Genomic DNA, 14065 nt, shown 5'->3' with positions numbered 1-14065 from the left:
GCAGTACCTCCATAAATGTAATGGCAGAGCGTTTCTCAAAAGGTACTAGCTTCTAATTAGGGCAATCATTCATCATCTGTATTCACTGCCTATAGTTAAGTACCAAAATGTAAAATCACACCTATGTCATACATCAACACAACAGTTAACTTCTACTTTCTGAATATAATAGAAAAAAATAATTTAAGCTTCTATTCCCATGGTAAACAGGGTGAAGTGTAAATATAAGCCAATTATGAAGTGTCAATTTTCTCAACCATAAGTCTTGCATCATTAAAGTGATCATACTGTTAACTATTTAGATTTGTTTAAAAATCTGTTACTGTATTCTATCTGCATATTCACAAACTCTGTGATGTGCTATGAACTTTGAGATAACACGATTAGCAAATTCTACACATTTAGTCCTTTGTTAGTGGAAAGGCAGCTCTATGGTAATTTCAGTGGACCAGTAACCCAGAGCCCCAAGCTCTTCTGCCAGAATGGCAGAAGGTGTAATTTGAGTTCAATGAAAATCTGGAATAAAAGGCTAGCCTAATGATAACCATGTCACCATTCAAATGTCATGAGATCCCATCTGGTCAATTAATGTCCTTTCTGGAAGGGAATCTGCCATCCTCATCTAATCTGGACTGCATGTGACTCCAACCCTATAGTAATGTGGTTGATTCTTAATTGCCCTCCATACAATGAAATATGGACAATACATTATGGCCTAGTCAGCAATGCTGATGTTGGAAAAACATTTTTTAAAACCACAGATTCCATTGTTACTGCACTTATACATTTCAAGCTTTTAGGTCTCATCACTAAAGCACTTTAAAAATATGTTCAAGAAAAATTAATCATGATTTTCTAAATTACATGCACCCTTCCCCCAAATGATGGATCAAATCAGAAGTTTCCCACTTGTCCAGCATGCAAGCAATATGCCCAAATGCTAAAACAGAATAGCATGCAACAACTTGATGGTGGCACGGTGGCTCAGTGGTTAGCACTGCTGCCTCACAGCACCAGGGTCCCAGGTTCGATTCCAGCCTCGGGCGACTGTGTGGAGTTTGCACATTCTCCCTGTGTCTGCGTGGGTTTCCTCCGGGTGCTCCAGTTTCCTCCCACAGTCCAAAGATGTGCAGATTAGGTGAATTGGCCACGCTCAATTGCCCATAGTGTTAGGTGCATTAGTCAGAGGGAAATGGGTCTCGGTGGGTCATCTTCGGAGGGTCGGTGTGGACTTGTTGGGCCGAAGGCCTGTTTCCACACTGTAGGGAATCTAATCTAATCTAAAACTTCACCTGGAAAACCTCCAAGGCCCACAGAAAGGCAATCAAAACCATGGATTCTCAGGTGAAATATTATTAGAAGTGACCAAAGTACCAGCTCTATTTAAAGTTGATAAATCACAAACTCTGGAAGGTACACAAAGGATGCCGAAGATTCCACAGGTAGAAAGTGCAGAGGTACTAGCCATAAGCTGCTAATCGTCCTTAAATTGTTCCTCTGTTCAAGGAGGAAAACAGGGATAATCCAGAAAACGATAGACTGGTGACTCTCATCAGTGGTTGGGAAGCTATTGGAGAGAATTCTCAGGGATAGGATTTACATGCACTTGGAAACACATGGCCTAATTAGGGACGGCCAGCACAGCATTGTGTGGGCCAGGTCATGTCTAACCAACTAGATTGAATTTTGAAACATGGTCACAAATCTGATCAATGAGGGTAGAGCAGTGGATGGTGTCTATGTGAATTTTAGTGAGGCTTTCAACAAGGTCCCTCATGGTTGGCGTACCCAGAAGATTAAAATGCTTGGGATCCATGGTGACTTGGCCACTTGGATTTAGAATTGGCTTGCCCATAGAAGGCAGAGGGTAGTGATAGAAGGATGTTTTTCTGGATGTAGAGCCATGACTAGTGGTTCCACAGGGATCCATATTGGGGTATCCGCTATTTGTGATATATATAAATGAAGCAAATGTAGACGGGTAGCTTACTAAGTCCACAGACAATTCAAAGATCGGAGGGGTTATGGATAGTGCAGAAGATTTTCAAAGGAAGCAGCGGAATATAGATCAGTTTCAGATATGTGCTGAGAAATGGCCAATGGAATTTAATTTGGGCAAGTGAGAAATGCTGCACTTCGGGAAATCAAATGTTAAGGAAAAGTATACAGTTAATGGCAGGATCCTGAACAACATTGATGCACAGGAGGAGCTTGGGGTTCAAGCCCACAGTTCCCTGAAAGTGGCCATGCAAGTTGATAGGATAGTAAACAAGAGGTATGGCACGCTTGCCATTATTGGTCAGGGAACTGAGCACAAGAGTCAGGATGTCACGCTGCAGCTTGAGAAGACTTTGGTTTGGCCACACATACAGCATTGCATTCAATTCTGGTTGCCTCATTACAGGAGGGATGTGGAGGCTTTAGCAAGGGTGCAGAAGAGGTTTACCAGGATTTTACCTGGATTAGAGGGTATGAGCTAGAAGGAGAAGCTAGAAAAGCTAAGTTTGCTTTCTCTGAAGCAGTGGAGGATCATGGGAGACTTGATAGAAGTCTATAAAACTTTGAGATGCATAGAAAGAGTTGACAGAATCTTCCTCCCAGAGTTGAAATGACTAATGCTAGGGGGCATGCATCTAAGGTGAAGGTGGCATTTTCAAAGGAAACATGAGGGGCAACTTTTTTTTTAAAACAGTGATAGAAGTCTGGAACGTGCTGCTGGGATGGTAGTGGAAGCAGATATGTTAGGGGCATTTTGATAAGCACATGAATATGCAAGGAATGGAGGGATATGGACCAAGAAGGGATTAGTTTAATTTGGTGTCATGCTCCTTTTGTGGGTCGAAGGGCCCGTTCCTGTGCTGTAGTGTGCTTTGCCTGAAGACTGGAGAAAGGTAAAAGATGGTGTCATACAAAAAAAAAGGAGAAAAGATATGGCCAGTAAATACAGACCAAGTTAACTTAACCTCAGTATTGGAGAAATGTGTAGGGAAGGTAAGGTGGAATAAAGTGAACAGTTCACTGGACTAGTGCAGATTAATTAGGGAAAGACAGCACTGGCTTTGAAGTGGCAAACTGATCTCAACCCACTTTATTCAATTCTTTCAACGAAGTATCAGACTGTTAAGTCAGAGAGCATGGTTGATGTAACACACACATTTTCAAAAGCAATTAATAAAATAACACAAACAAGGCTTTACAATGATGCTGAAGCCACAGCACTAAAAAAGTCGTATCAACATGAATTTATTTAACAGAGTCATTGGGCAAACTGAACTCATGTCACAGTATCTACATATTTCCTGAAAGTAAAACCTTTAAATCAATGCCAACTAATTCAGAGGTATTTCTTTTTTTTAAAAAACATTTTTTTTTAAAAACAGTCCTAAAGGAATAGTGCTACATTGGGGGAAAGGCCAAGTATAGCAAAATTTGGCAGGAGCTGGGGAATGTGGATTGGGAGCAACTGTTTGAGGTAAATCCACATCTGTTATGTGGGAGGCTTTTAAAGGGAGGTTGATTAGAGTTCATGACAGACATATCACTATGAAAATGAGGGATAGAAATGGCAAAATTAGGGAACCATGGATGACAGCTGAAATTGACAGACTAGACAAGAGGAAAAAGGAAGCATACATAAGGTCTAAGCAAGTGAAAATAGATGAAGCTTTGGAAGATTATTAGGAGAGTAGGACCAATGTGAAACGAGGAACTAACAGTATGAAAAGAGGTCATGAAACATCTTTAGCAAATAGGGTTAAGGAAAATCCCAAAGCCTTTTATTCGTATATAAAGAGCAAGAGGGTAACTAGAAAAAGGGTTGGCCCACTCAAGAACAAAGGGGGAAAGTTATACATGGAGTCAGAGAAAATGGGCGAGATTCTTAATGAGTACTTTGCATCGGTATTCATCGAGGAGAGGGACGTGACAGATGTTGACGTTAGGGATAGATGTTTGATTACTCTAGGTCAAGTTGGCATAAGGAGGAAGGAAGTGCTGGGTACTCTAAAAGGCATTAAGGTTGTCAAGTCCCCGGGTTCGGATGGGATCCACCCAAGCGAGAGAGGAAATAGCTGGGGCCTTCACAAGACATCTTGGCAGCATCTGTGAACACAGGGGAGTCCTGGAGGACTGGAGAAATGGTAATGCTGTCTCCTTGTTTATGAGGAGGAGCAGGGATAATCCAGGTAATTATAGACTGGTGAGCCTGACATCAGTGGTAGGGAAGCTGCTGGAGAAGATACTGAGGGATAGAATCTATTCCTATTTAGAAGAAAATGGGCTTATCAGTGATAGGCAACATAGTTTTGTGCAAGGAAGGTCATTTCTTACCAACTTAATAGAAATCTTTAAGGAATTGACAAAGTTGATTGATGAAGGAAGGGCTGTAGATGTCATATACATGGACTTCAGGAAGGTGTTTGATAAGGTTCCCCATGGTAGGCTGATGGAGAAAGCAAAGTTGCATGGGGTCCAGGGTGTACTAGCTAGATGGATAGAGAACTGGTTGGGCAGCAGGAGATAGAGAGTAGTGAAAGTGAGTTTCTCAAAATGGCGCACTGGTGTTCCACAGGGATCAGGGCTGGGACCATTGTTGCTTGTGATATACATGATCTGGAGGAAGGTACAAGTGGTCTGATTAGCGGATTTGCAGATGACACTAAGATTGGTGGAGTAGCAGATATTGAAGAGGACTATCAGAGAATGCAGCAAAATATAGATAGATTGAAGAGTTGGGCAAAGAAATGACAGATGGAGTTCAATCTGGGCAAATGCGAGATGATGCACTTTGGAAGATCCAATTTAATAGCGAACTATACGGTAAATGAAAAAGCCCTAGCAAAATTTGATGTACAGAGAGATCAGAGTTTTCAGGTCCATTGTACCCTGAAGGTGACAAGCAGGTCAATAGAGTGGTCAAGGAGGCATACAGCATGCTTTCCTTTATCGGAGAGGTAATTGAGAACGAGAGTTGGCATACCATGTTACAGTTGTATAAGACTTTGGTTCGGCCACATTTAGAATACCGCGTACAGTTTTGGTCACCACATTACCAAAAGGGTGTGAATGCTTTGGAGATGGTGCAGAGGTTGTCCACCAGGATGTTGCCTGGCATGGAGGGAGCAAGCTATGAAGAGAGGTTGAGTAGACTAGGATTATTTTCATTAGAAAGATGGAGGTTGAAGGGGGACTTGATTAAGATCTGCAAAATCATGAGAGGTATAGACAGGGTGGATAACAAGAAGTTTTTTCCCCCAAGAGTAGGAGACTCAATTACTAGGTGTCACAAGTTCAAGGTGAGAGGGAAAAAGTTTAAGCGAGATATGCGTGGGTGCATATCTTTACTTAGAGGGTGGTGGGTGCCTGGAACACACTGCCAGCAAAGGTAGTAGAGGTGGGCACGATAGGGTCATTTCAGATGTATCTAGATAGATACATGAACGGGCAGGGAGGGATACAGATCCTTAGAAAGTAGGCAACAGGTTTAGACAGAGGATCTAGATTGGCGCAGGTTTGGAGGGCTGAAGGGCCTGTTCCTGTGCTATAATGTTCTTTGTTCTAAGCAATAGGAGGATCTCGGATTTTTTTTTTAAATACATATTGTCTCAAAATATTGATTTTCAGTGAGAAATCAGAATGCACACAGTAGAACTAAATGGCAAAATAGAATGGCCGAAACGGAGGGCTATTATTTCTATGGAGTGGCAATCTCATGCAAATTTTCCTGATGGGGTTGTGTCATAGTCATAGAGATGTGCAACTCATCCATGCCAACCACATATCCTAAATTAATCAAGTCCCATTTGCCAGCATTTGGCCCATATTACTCTAAACCCTTCCTATTCATGTACCCATCCACAGGCTTTTGAAATGTAATTGTACCAGCCTCCACCATGTTCTCTGGCAGTTCATTCCATGCATACACCACCCTCTGTATGAAAAAGTTGCCCCTCAGGTCTCTTTTACATCTTTTCCCTCTCACCATAAACCTATGCCCCGTCTAGTTTGGTGAAAAGTAGTAGTAGAAAATGTGTGCCACAGGAAAGGCATTAGGTAAGTATTATGGGTAGGTCAGAGCCAGCTGGAGAAATCAGGTTATGGTGGATCAAATCTGATCTGGTCAAACGGAGAAGGGTAGCTGGGTCCCAAAAGTATCAGGTCAAGGTCAAGTGGTGATTGCAAGATTACATTTGTCTAAGACTGTAGATATAATCATCCATATTTTCCTGACTAATTATTTTAATCAACTAAATCACAAAAATTCACATCTCCAATTTTTATGCAGGTTTTTGGAGAGTCCCAGGTGTAGAGTAATTGCCCCGACGAAAATTAAATTTCCAGGGAAATCCCTTCAGATTCTGCAACAGAGATTCCAAAGGAACCCATGCACAACTCCTAAATATGATGGCGTAAGAAATGTCTGGTCAGTGGAAAATCTGCCCCATAGCTCCTAACATGACTCAAGGACAGTATACGACAACTGATGCCACTCAAAACACAATACAAACACAAACTTTCATCATTTCAATATGGCCATTAAATAACTGAATAAAAAAGTTTAACAGGAAAATATTTCAAGACTTTAACCTAAATTGAGAGCCTCTGATAGTATTAAACTCTTCCCTTAAAGATTTAAATACCAAATTATTTTCATTTCATTACATTCCCTTCATAATGTTAGGCACTGTGGCCCTGGCTACTTGTGTTTACTTTGCTCCTTTAACAACTTTCAGTCAGCTAGTATTGCTTCCTGTCTCTACAAAATAGCTTTCTTATTTTTGCAATACTCCTGTTCATAATTCTGCTCACTGTCTTTAAATTATTAACTGGAGATGCCAGGTCATGCTGGCACTTCAAACAGTTCCCTCATAGTCAAAAGTTCAAATCACAGACCTGCACACAGTATATCACAAGTTGCCCATTCAGTCACACAAACTTTAGTGGTTAAAACATTAGAACTAAAATCCCCTGATTAAACTTACCGATGCAATTGTTGGTCTTGTCGTGTTTTTTCTTTTTTCCTTTCTTGTTCTTGCTTTTTGGCTGAGAGACGTCAGTTGTCGTTTGTTGCTCTTCTTTGACTCCTCTAGTTTCAGATCCTTCAACCTTCTCATTATTTGAATATTTAGGATTACCTTTCCTGTCTTCACTAGCTTCAGAGTTGCAAAGAATACCAACTCCTTTCCACTTGCTTTGCTTGGAGTCATCACATTTGGCAGTCATGGTTTTTGATGCCTCTGCTGGCTTGCCTTCATGATTCTGGTTTGTCTTGTGTTTGGCAGGAACTGAATGCTGTTTTGAACTCTGCACCTTTGGTGCTGTGGAGTGTTCATGATCTTTTCTTGAAACCACATTTTTGCCCTTGGTCTCCTCAGAAGTCTGTTGCTTAGGCTGTCTTGGTTGTTTCCCATTTCTTGACATCTGCTGAGTCATTTTTGACTCTGCAGCTGGTTTATGCAATACTACTGCACCGGCATCTTCTAGTCGGAGTGTGGAAATATTATCAGACTTCGAAGATAATGAACAGCCACCCTTTGATTTCTTTCCCAATGAGTTTTCCAACAAAACCATATCAGAGCCATTGTGCTCTCGATTTGTGACGACCGCATGTTTATTTCCATTCAACAAGTGATTTTGCACAACTTCCGATGTTGTTAAGGACAAGTTCAAATTGAGTTTCTGATGGTCGAATATTCTTGTCTCTTCTTTATCCATGATGCCATTGCTGTCTATCAGTAAACCCTTCTCCACAGATGTTAGTTCTGGAAAGTCATCCTTGGGCAGATCACATAGGCTGAAGTTTGCTTTGATGGAATCTCTGATTCGATCTTTAAGCTGTTCCAATCTGGTCGTTAAGATGCTGCTCACTCTCTGCAACTCCACCTGATGCCATAGTTCTTGTTGATTTAGTTTCTCTTCTATATCGTCTTGAATATGCTGGTTGAGCTTTGAAACTTTGTCCTCTATATCCTCTTGGACATGCTGGTTGAATATCAAGACTTTTTCTTCTATCCCCTCTTGGATGTGTTGATTTAGTGCAGAAACCTTTTCCAGACCCTGTATATGCATTGTAGATGGACATGGTTTCTCTGATCTTTGGTCACAAACCTCAGAACGGGCTTTCTCCTGCTAAAGCACAAAAATAGTTAAAGCATTAAAGTCAAGGCTGTGCAAATGAAATTAACTGTTGATCTCTGGTTTTCAGCATTGGCTGAAAATTCAACAGGCAACATTTCTCCAGTACCAACTTAAATCATGGATGACTCCAACCCAAAAATCAAATTGCACGCATTTTTAAAATAGACAAACGCAATACACCCATAGAAATATAAGACGTCTGTATTGAGAGGGATTGAGAGTGATTAGGAACGACTTTCAAAAGCTTGGTCAAGTGAATGTATCTCAAGGAGGGTCTTAAGAGGAGGTAAGGAATAAAGGTAAAGTCGCTATCGTCTTACCATAGGGCTGCTCTCTCATTAGGGAGAAACGACTGATGGTGACTTAACCTGAGGGTCACCATGTCTCAGGTGAAGGAAGAGGTTGAGAAGCACATCTGATGTAGTTTAACAGACCTTCATGTCATACTCCATTGGTGTGGGAATTGAACCCACACTATTGGCTTCACTCAGCATCACAAACCAACTATCCAGCCAACTGAGCGGTTTCCAAAATGATCAATTTTATCACGGTAATCATCCTAAAGAATCATAGCTACTTCCAAAATTAAAGCAGCCACTGCCTCTTGTGCAGATAGATACAACTAATAAAGTTCCAGTCAAGACTATGGATGTCAAAGTTTACACAGAAGAAAAACAACTTTATTCAATATAGGGTGCAACAGCAGCAACGGGCATTTGAATATAATGCCATCAATACTACGTACAGTCCATTTATGATACCTTAGTCAATTTTTGTATTAAAAAGTAGGAAGAATCCAGTACTTAAGAGAGTAAGTTTGAACTCTTGAAATTTGAATTTATAGTTGACAACGTTCATTAGTATTGATAAAAACTTAAGCCCATCAAGTCTTGACTTTGTCGGTTAACAAACCTGGCTGGGTAAAAGACAGTACAGTAAGCTTGTTGTCTTTGTTCCTCTTTTAACTTACAACAAATACAGACAATTATTGGGTGAAAATTCGGATGCACCTGTTTCTTTGACTGCCTGCATCTTAAAGAAGCTATTGGGGACTACCGGTAGAATAAATCAATGCAAAGGTATAATTAAGTCCTGGGATGGCAGAAGCTACGAATGAAGAGAGACTAGATCTTTTAGTACTAGATTCACTGGGGTTAAGGAGAATCAAGGGGGGTGATCTCATAGAAAGCTAAATCTAACAGGACTAGAACAGGGTAAACACAGGAAATACGCTTGCAATGACCAGGGTATCCAGAACCAAGGGTCACAGTCTAAGGATTGGAGTAGGCCACATAGGACAGAAATTAGGAGCAATTTCTTCACCCAGAAAGTGGTGAGCCTGTGGAACTATCCACTGCAGAAAGCAGTTGAGGCCAACACATTGAGTGCTTTCAAGAGGCAGTTAGATATAGTTTTTAGGGCTAAAGGGATCAAAGGGTACATGGAGAAAGCTGAACAGGAAACTGAGTTGAATGGTCATCTGTGATCATACTGAAGGGCAAAGCAGATTCAAAAAGTGCCTTCCCTTGCTCCTATTTTCAATATTTCTATATTAGGTTCTTTTTGCTACAAGCTAGCTGGCACAACCCAGTCAGTGCTCCTCACAATCAAGTTATCAAATGAGCACATAAATTGACTCATCTTTGCATGCAGAAAACAACTCTTCCTTTTCTTAACTCCTTCCTCGTAGCTAATGAAACAAAAAAAATCACAAAATGCACCTTTTTCTGCTTGTGCCTTGCTCTTTTGGCTGCTTTGGCACTGTTGACTGGTTTCTGTTCTGAACTGTTGATGTAGTTCAACAGATCTTCAACATTCCTGTCATCTACTGGTGGTTCCCGGATCGAGCCGTTGCTTGATTTTTGCGGAAGTTCTTCTTTGCGTTTCGTCAGCCGCGTCCTTAGCTTCTCCCGGATTTCTGTGTAATTTCTGCTTGTTGGAGCTGCAGGAGGCTTGAATAGAATTGTAAACACAAATTATTTTGCCAACATGCAAACAAATTCTTATTGCAAATTCAAAACCTATGATTCTAGCATGCATTCCTGAGATTTGAAATTCGTTGCAAAACAGAACATGAATCCTACTTTGAAGCTTTTAAATTTTTTATAATTCATTTGTTTTATTTGCAATTTTGTAATCACCTTTTCTTAGTATCCTCACCTAGCAACTGAGTATTGCATCTTAAGTTCCAACTATTCTAAATAGGCATGTGGGTGACATAAATGAAGGAACATACATTTACATTCTACTATATTCCACTGATCCAACACATCTTTTTGCACAGTATACTGCAATGGCTCCACCTTCATCAGTTTTTATTCCAACCAGATGTCAAAGGGTGAAAATTTGTTGTTTGACAGGTGGCATAGATAAATATAGTATATTGCAAAATTTAAATAATTCCTAGTCATGTATGCTTCAAAGTTACCAGAGTATCTCAAAATAATTATTCCAGAATATACAATTTTACAATTGAAAAACGTAAATGTATTCCTGAAATTTGAACTTCTTGGTCTGAAGGCAAGGACAGATCTGCAATTTAGTGTCTTTCAAATCTCTAGGGTGTCCTAAAACATGTCAGTGTATGAATTACTTTTGAATTCTAATGTTTCATAAACAAATTCAGCAGTCAAACTTCAGTCTATGAGAAAACAATGAATCTTAATTCAGGAAAACTTCTTTTCAATGTCATCTTTCCATTCTGTTGCACTCACCGGTCCATGACCAAAGAACTCGCAATAGCAACAATCACAGTATTTTCCTTCCTTCTGATTGGCAGTGTGAGACGTACACGAACTGTGCTCTGAACAGCTATCATCTTCTTCCAGACTTTCATCTGCATTGTGCATCTGTGTGGGGCTGTAGGCAGTTTCATTTGTGCACAGATGACTCTTACATGATTGGTCCCTAGATGCAATAACAACCAAGTTTATAAACAAAGGGATTCGGAAGATCCAGCAACACTAATACGTCCAGCACACTAAGAGGGTTATTGAATTTAATTTCCAAAAAAATGCTCCAGAGCCAATGCACAAGGAAAAGCATATCCTGATTTCAACATACAATTACATAGCCATTCAAAAAGCACTACTCATTCTTGTTACTTTCACTATTCTTGTGCACATTTTCCAGATATTTTCAACTTTCATTAAGTTTTGTTGCTTTGCTTATTTAAATTTTTTTGGGCTTCAACACAGTTTTAATTATTAGACTGATTATTAAAAATTTGCCTCTATATAACATATCCCAGTGGTAGGCACGGGACACAAGACAAAGTGTTTAAACTTACTGCATCCCTAGTCAAGGAGGGTGGATTCAGCAGTACTGCACAATAGCACAAAAACAAAAGCTTTCTGCTGCTCTGAAAACAAATGTGTTTATTATCCAAAAGGCACTGAAATGCAGACTTGAACCATCTTGGAAGAAAATATGAAAAACTCAGCACTGAAAATTAACAGAAGTATCTCTCAACTGATAAAAAGGACATTGAAATCCAGGCATAGATTTTCTTAGAATTAAAAACAGTTTAAACAATGAGTAGAATTAAAAACATTTGAAAGCACTTGAGTGAACTGAATCCATTTTAAATTAATTTAAAATATTCAAAAAATACAATTCTGAAACTAAAACTTTTTTTAAATGACAGTGATTTACTTTTGAAAACATTCCTGCAATATCATGCATTGCTAATAGTTTCTCCTTTTGGTTCGTTAATCTCAGAGCTATTAAGGCAATTGACTGATAAAACGTCATCTAAAGAATCGAAGTTTAAATACTATGTGAATGTTCCATAAATTAGACTCACAACTAACTTGACTTTACAGTACGAACTATGTAGTTCAAATGCCCAGTAGCAATTTCTTCAATGTTATTTCATTCAATTAAAAAAATTATCGTAAAGGTCCTAAAGTCTTTCACTTTCATCTTTATGCTTTAGAAAATTCTATACTAAATCTGACATACTCCTTTCTGTCACAACCTTGAAATTATTTTCAAACAAATAAAAGACAGCAGCAAAGGGGTGCTTCCTCAGCTCTGCAATAAAAAATGGTAATGAATAGGAAGACCTCTTCAACACTCCTTCCAGCATGAGAAATGCCAGCCAAGTGAGGTGTGAATTTGTGTATGGCAAGTTCAGAGATTTTAACTACTACTTTGCTTCAATGTTCGAAACTTACGAAAGAAAAACAAAGTTTTTAATTCTACCATTATATTTCATAAATGAACATTACAAATGCATCAAACAAGTACGGTACAAGAAGACACGCAAACATTGGCTGGTTAACGCCTTCGCGGATAAAATTTCCAGATTCGTGGCAAATACTAACCTGCAGATGCCACTGCCTGGAGCAGCTGGGTTTGGTGATGCTGTTACTGGGCAAGCTCCATTGTAGTGACTAGCGCAAATAGGGCCAGCTGTTGTAGACTTCGGGAAAGAAGGTAACCCACTGTTAGAAATATGAGGGTTAGCACTTGGAGGCACTGGGGTCACAAGCACACCTGTAGAAGCAGCAGCTGAAGTTTTTGAAATCAAAGACACATCTGGAGATGCAGCAGTTGTCACAGCAACTGTAGAAGTCAGGGGGACATGAGGCAGAACCTGTGGGATACCAGATATCATGGATGATCTCAGATTTGAATCAGTGGAGGTTACAGTGCTGTGGGGCATGGTACACGACATTGTAGAAGTTGCATGTTCATGTTGATGAATGGAAACCGTTGGCTCAGTAATAACTTGAGGAGACTTTGACGCTGTAAGAGGATGCTGATGGGAGGACAAGCCAGTGGGACTGTTGGGTGGTGCCGCTAAGACAGAATACCTGTGGTCTTCAGAGCAATGGAACTCTCCACCTGGAAGACAAAACCCTTTAGGTTATACAAAGAATGCAACCTGAACATCAGATTAACTCAAGAATTGGAACATCCAATAATTTGGTCAAATACACAGATTTTGTATCTGTATAAACATCGATATTGGTACACTGAATTACTGAAATTAAAACAGATAATAGACAGATCCTTGAATATGTGAAAATAGGTTTAAATCAGGTTTAAACCTCAAAACTGACATCCCATTTTTAGCCCCTGCAAGGACCTACATCCTCCACATTTTCCCCAAACTCCAAACTTCTGGTAAGTCAACACTAATTTGCAGTTACTAATGAGCAATTTCTACTGAGTAATGCAAAGTTTGAAACCAATAGATATACCACATTGGAAGCCATTACAGCGCCAAACCCCTAATCCAGTGTCGAATCTTTGATCCATTTTAAAATGCTTTTACCTCAAAGTTCAAGGTTACATATTACAAACAACTTAAGAGTTATACAATGGAGCCCATTCAATCTAGTCATGTCTGTGCTGGCTCTCCAAAAGAACAATTTACCGAGCTCACTCTCTGGCCTTCTCCCGGAGCCTTGCTCATTCTCTCATTTCAAATAATAATCTCACTCTCTCCTAAATGCCTCGAGTGCCTACATCACAAAAGAACTGCATTCCAGAGTTCAACCACTCAACGAGTGAAACACTCTCTCTTCACATCTCCACTGGTTCACGAATTTAAATTTATGCACTCTAGCTCTCGGTCTTTTCTTCATTGGGAAGAATTGTTTTCTATTACATCCAGATTCCTCATGATTTAGTATACTTCTATTAAACTATCTCCTCTCAGCTTCCTCTTTCAAAAGAAAATAGCCCAACCTCTCCAATCAATTTACCTACCTATAGTTTTTCACCTCTCGGAACAATCTTGTGAACCTTTTCTGCACTCCATCCAATACCTTCACATCTTTCCTAGAAGTATGATGCCCAGAACGAGAGACTCAGCTGAAGTCAAAACATATATCCATACAATTTAATAGGTTTGGTAATCTATCTGCCTATCAATAAAGTCTAGGAAGTGTTATATATTATTAACCAATTTCTCAAC

The 14065-nt window shown here is 39.7% G+C and overlaps 1 protein-coding gene across 2 annotated transcripts in view; it reads right to left on the bottom strand.

The window, feature by feature from the left end:
* fam193b (family with sequence similarity 193 member B) overlaps positions 1-14065 on the bottom strand; it is a 91940-nt gene that overhangs the window by 5962 nt on the left and 71913 nt on the right. Inside the window, exons 5-8 of one of the 2 annotated variants that reach the window (XM_072591235.1) lie at positions 12465-12987; positions 10851-11043; positions 9858-10088; positions 6981-8127 (exon numbers count right to left, since the gene is read on the bottom strand). In XM_072591235.1, the coding sequence (XP_072447336.1) occupies positions 6981-8127; positions 9858-10088; positions 10851-11043; positions 12465-12987 (2094 nt within the window). The remainder of the gene's footprint in view (positions 1-6980; positions 8128-9857; positions 10089-10850; positions 11044-12464; positions 12988-14065) is intronic. The other variant, XM_072591236.1, reaches the window with a different exon arrangement.

Source organism: Chiloscyllium punctatum, chromosome 20 (assembly GCF_047496795.1).
Source record: "Chiloscyllium punctatum isolate Juve2018m chromosome 20, sChiPun1.3, whole genome shotgun sequence".
NCBI lineage: Eukaryota > Metazoa > Chordata > Chondrichthyes > Orectolobiformes > Hemiscylliidae > Chiloscyllium > Chiloscyllium punctatum.
The sequence above is the reverse complement of the archived record's forward strand: the minus strand, read 5'-3'. Positions and strand labels throughout refer to the sequence as shown.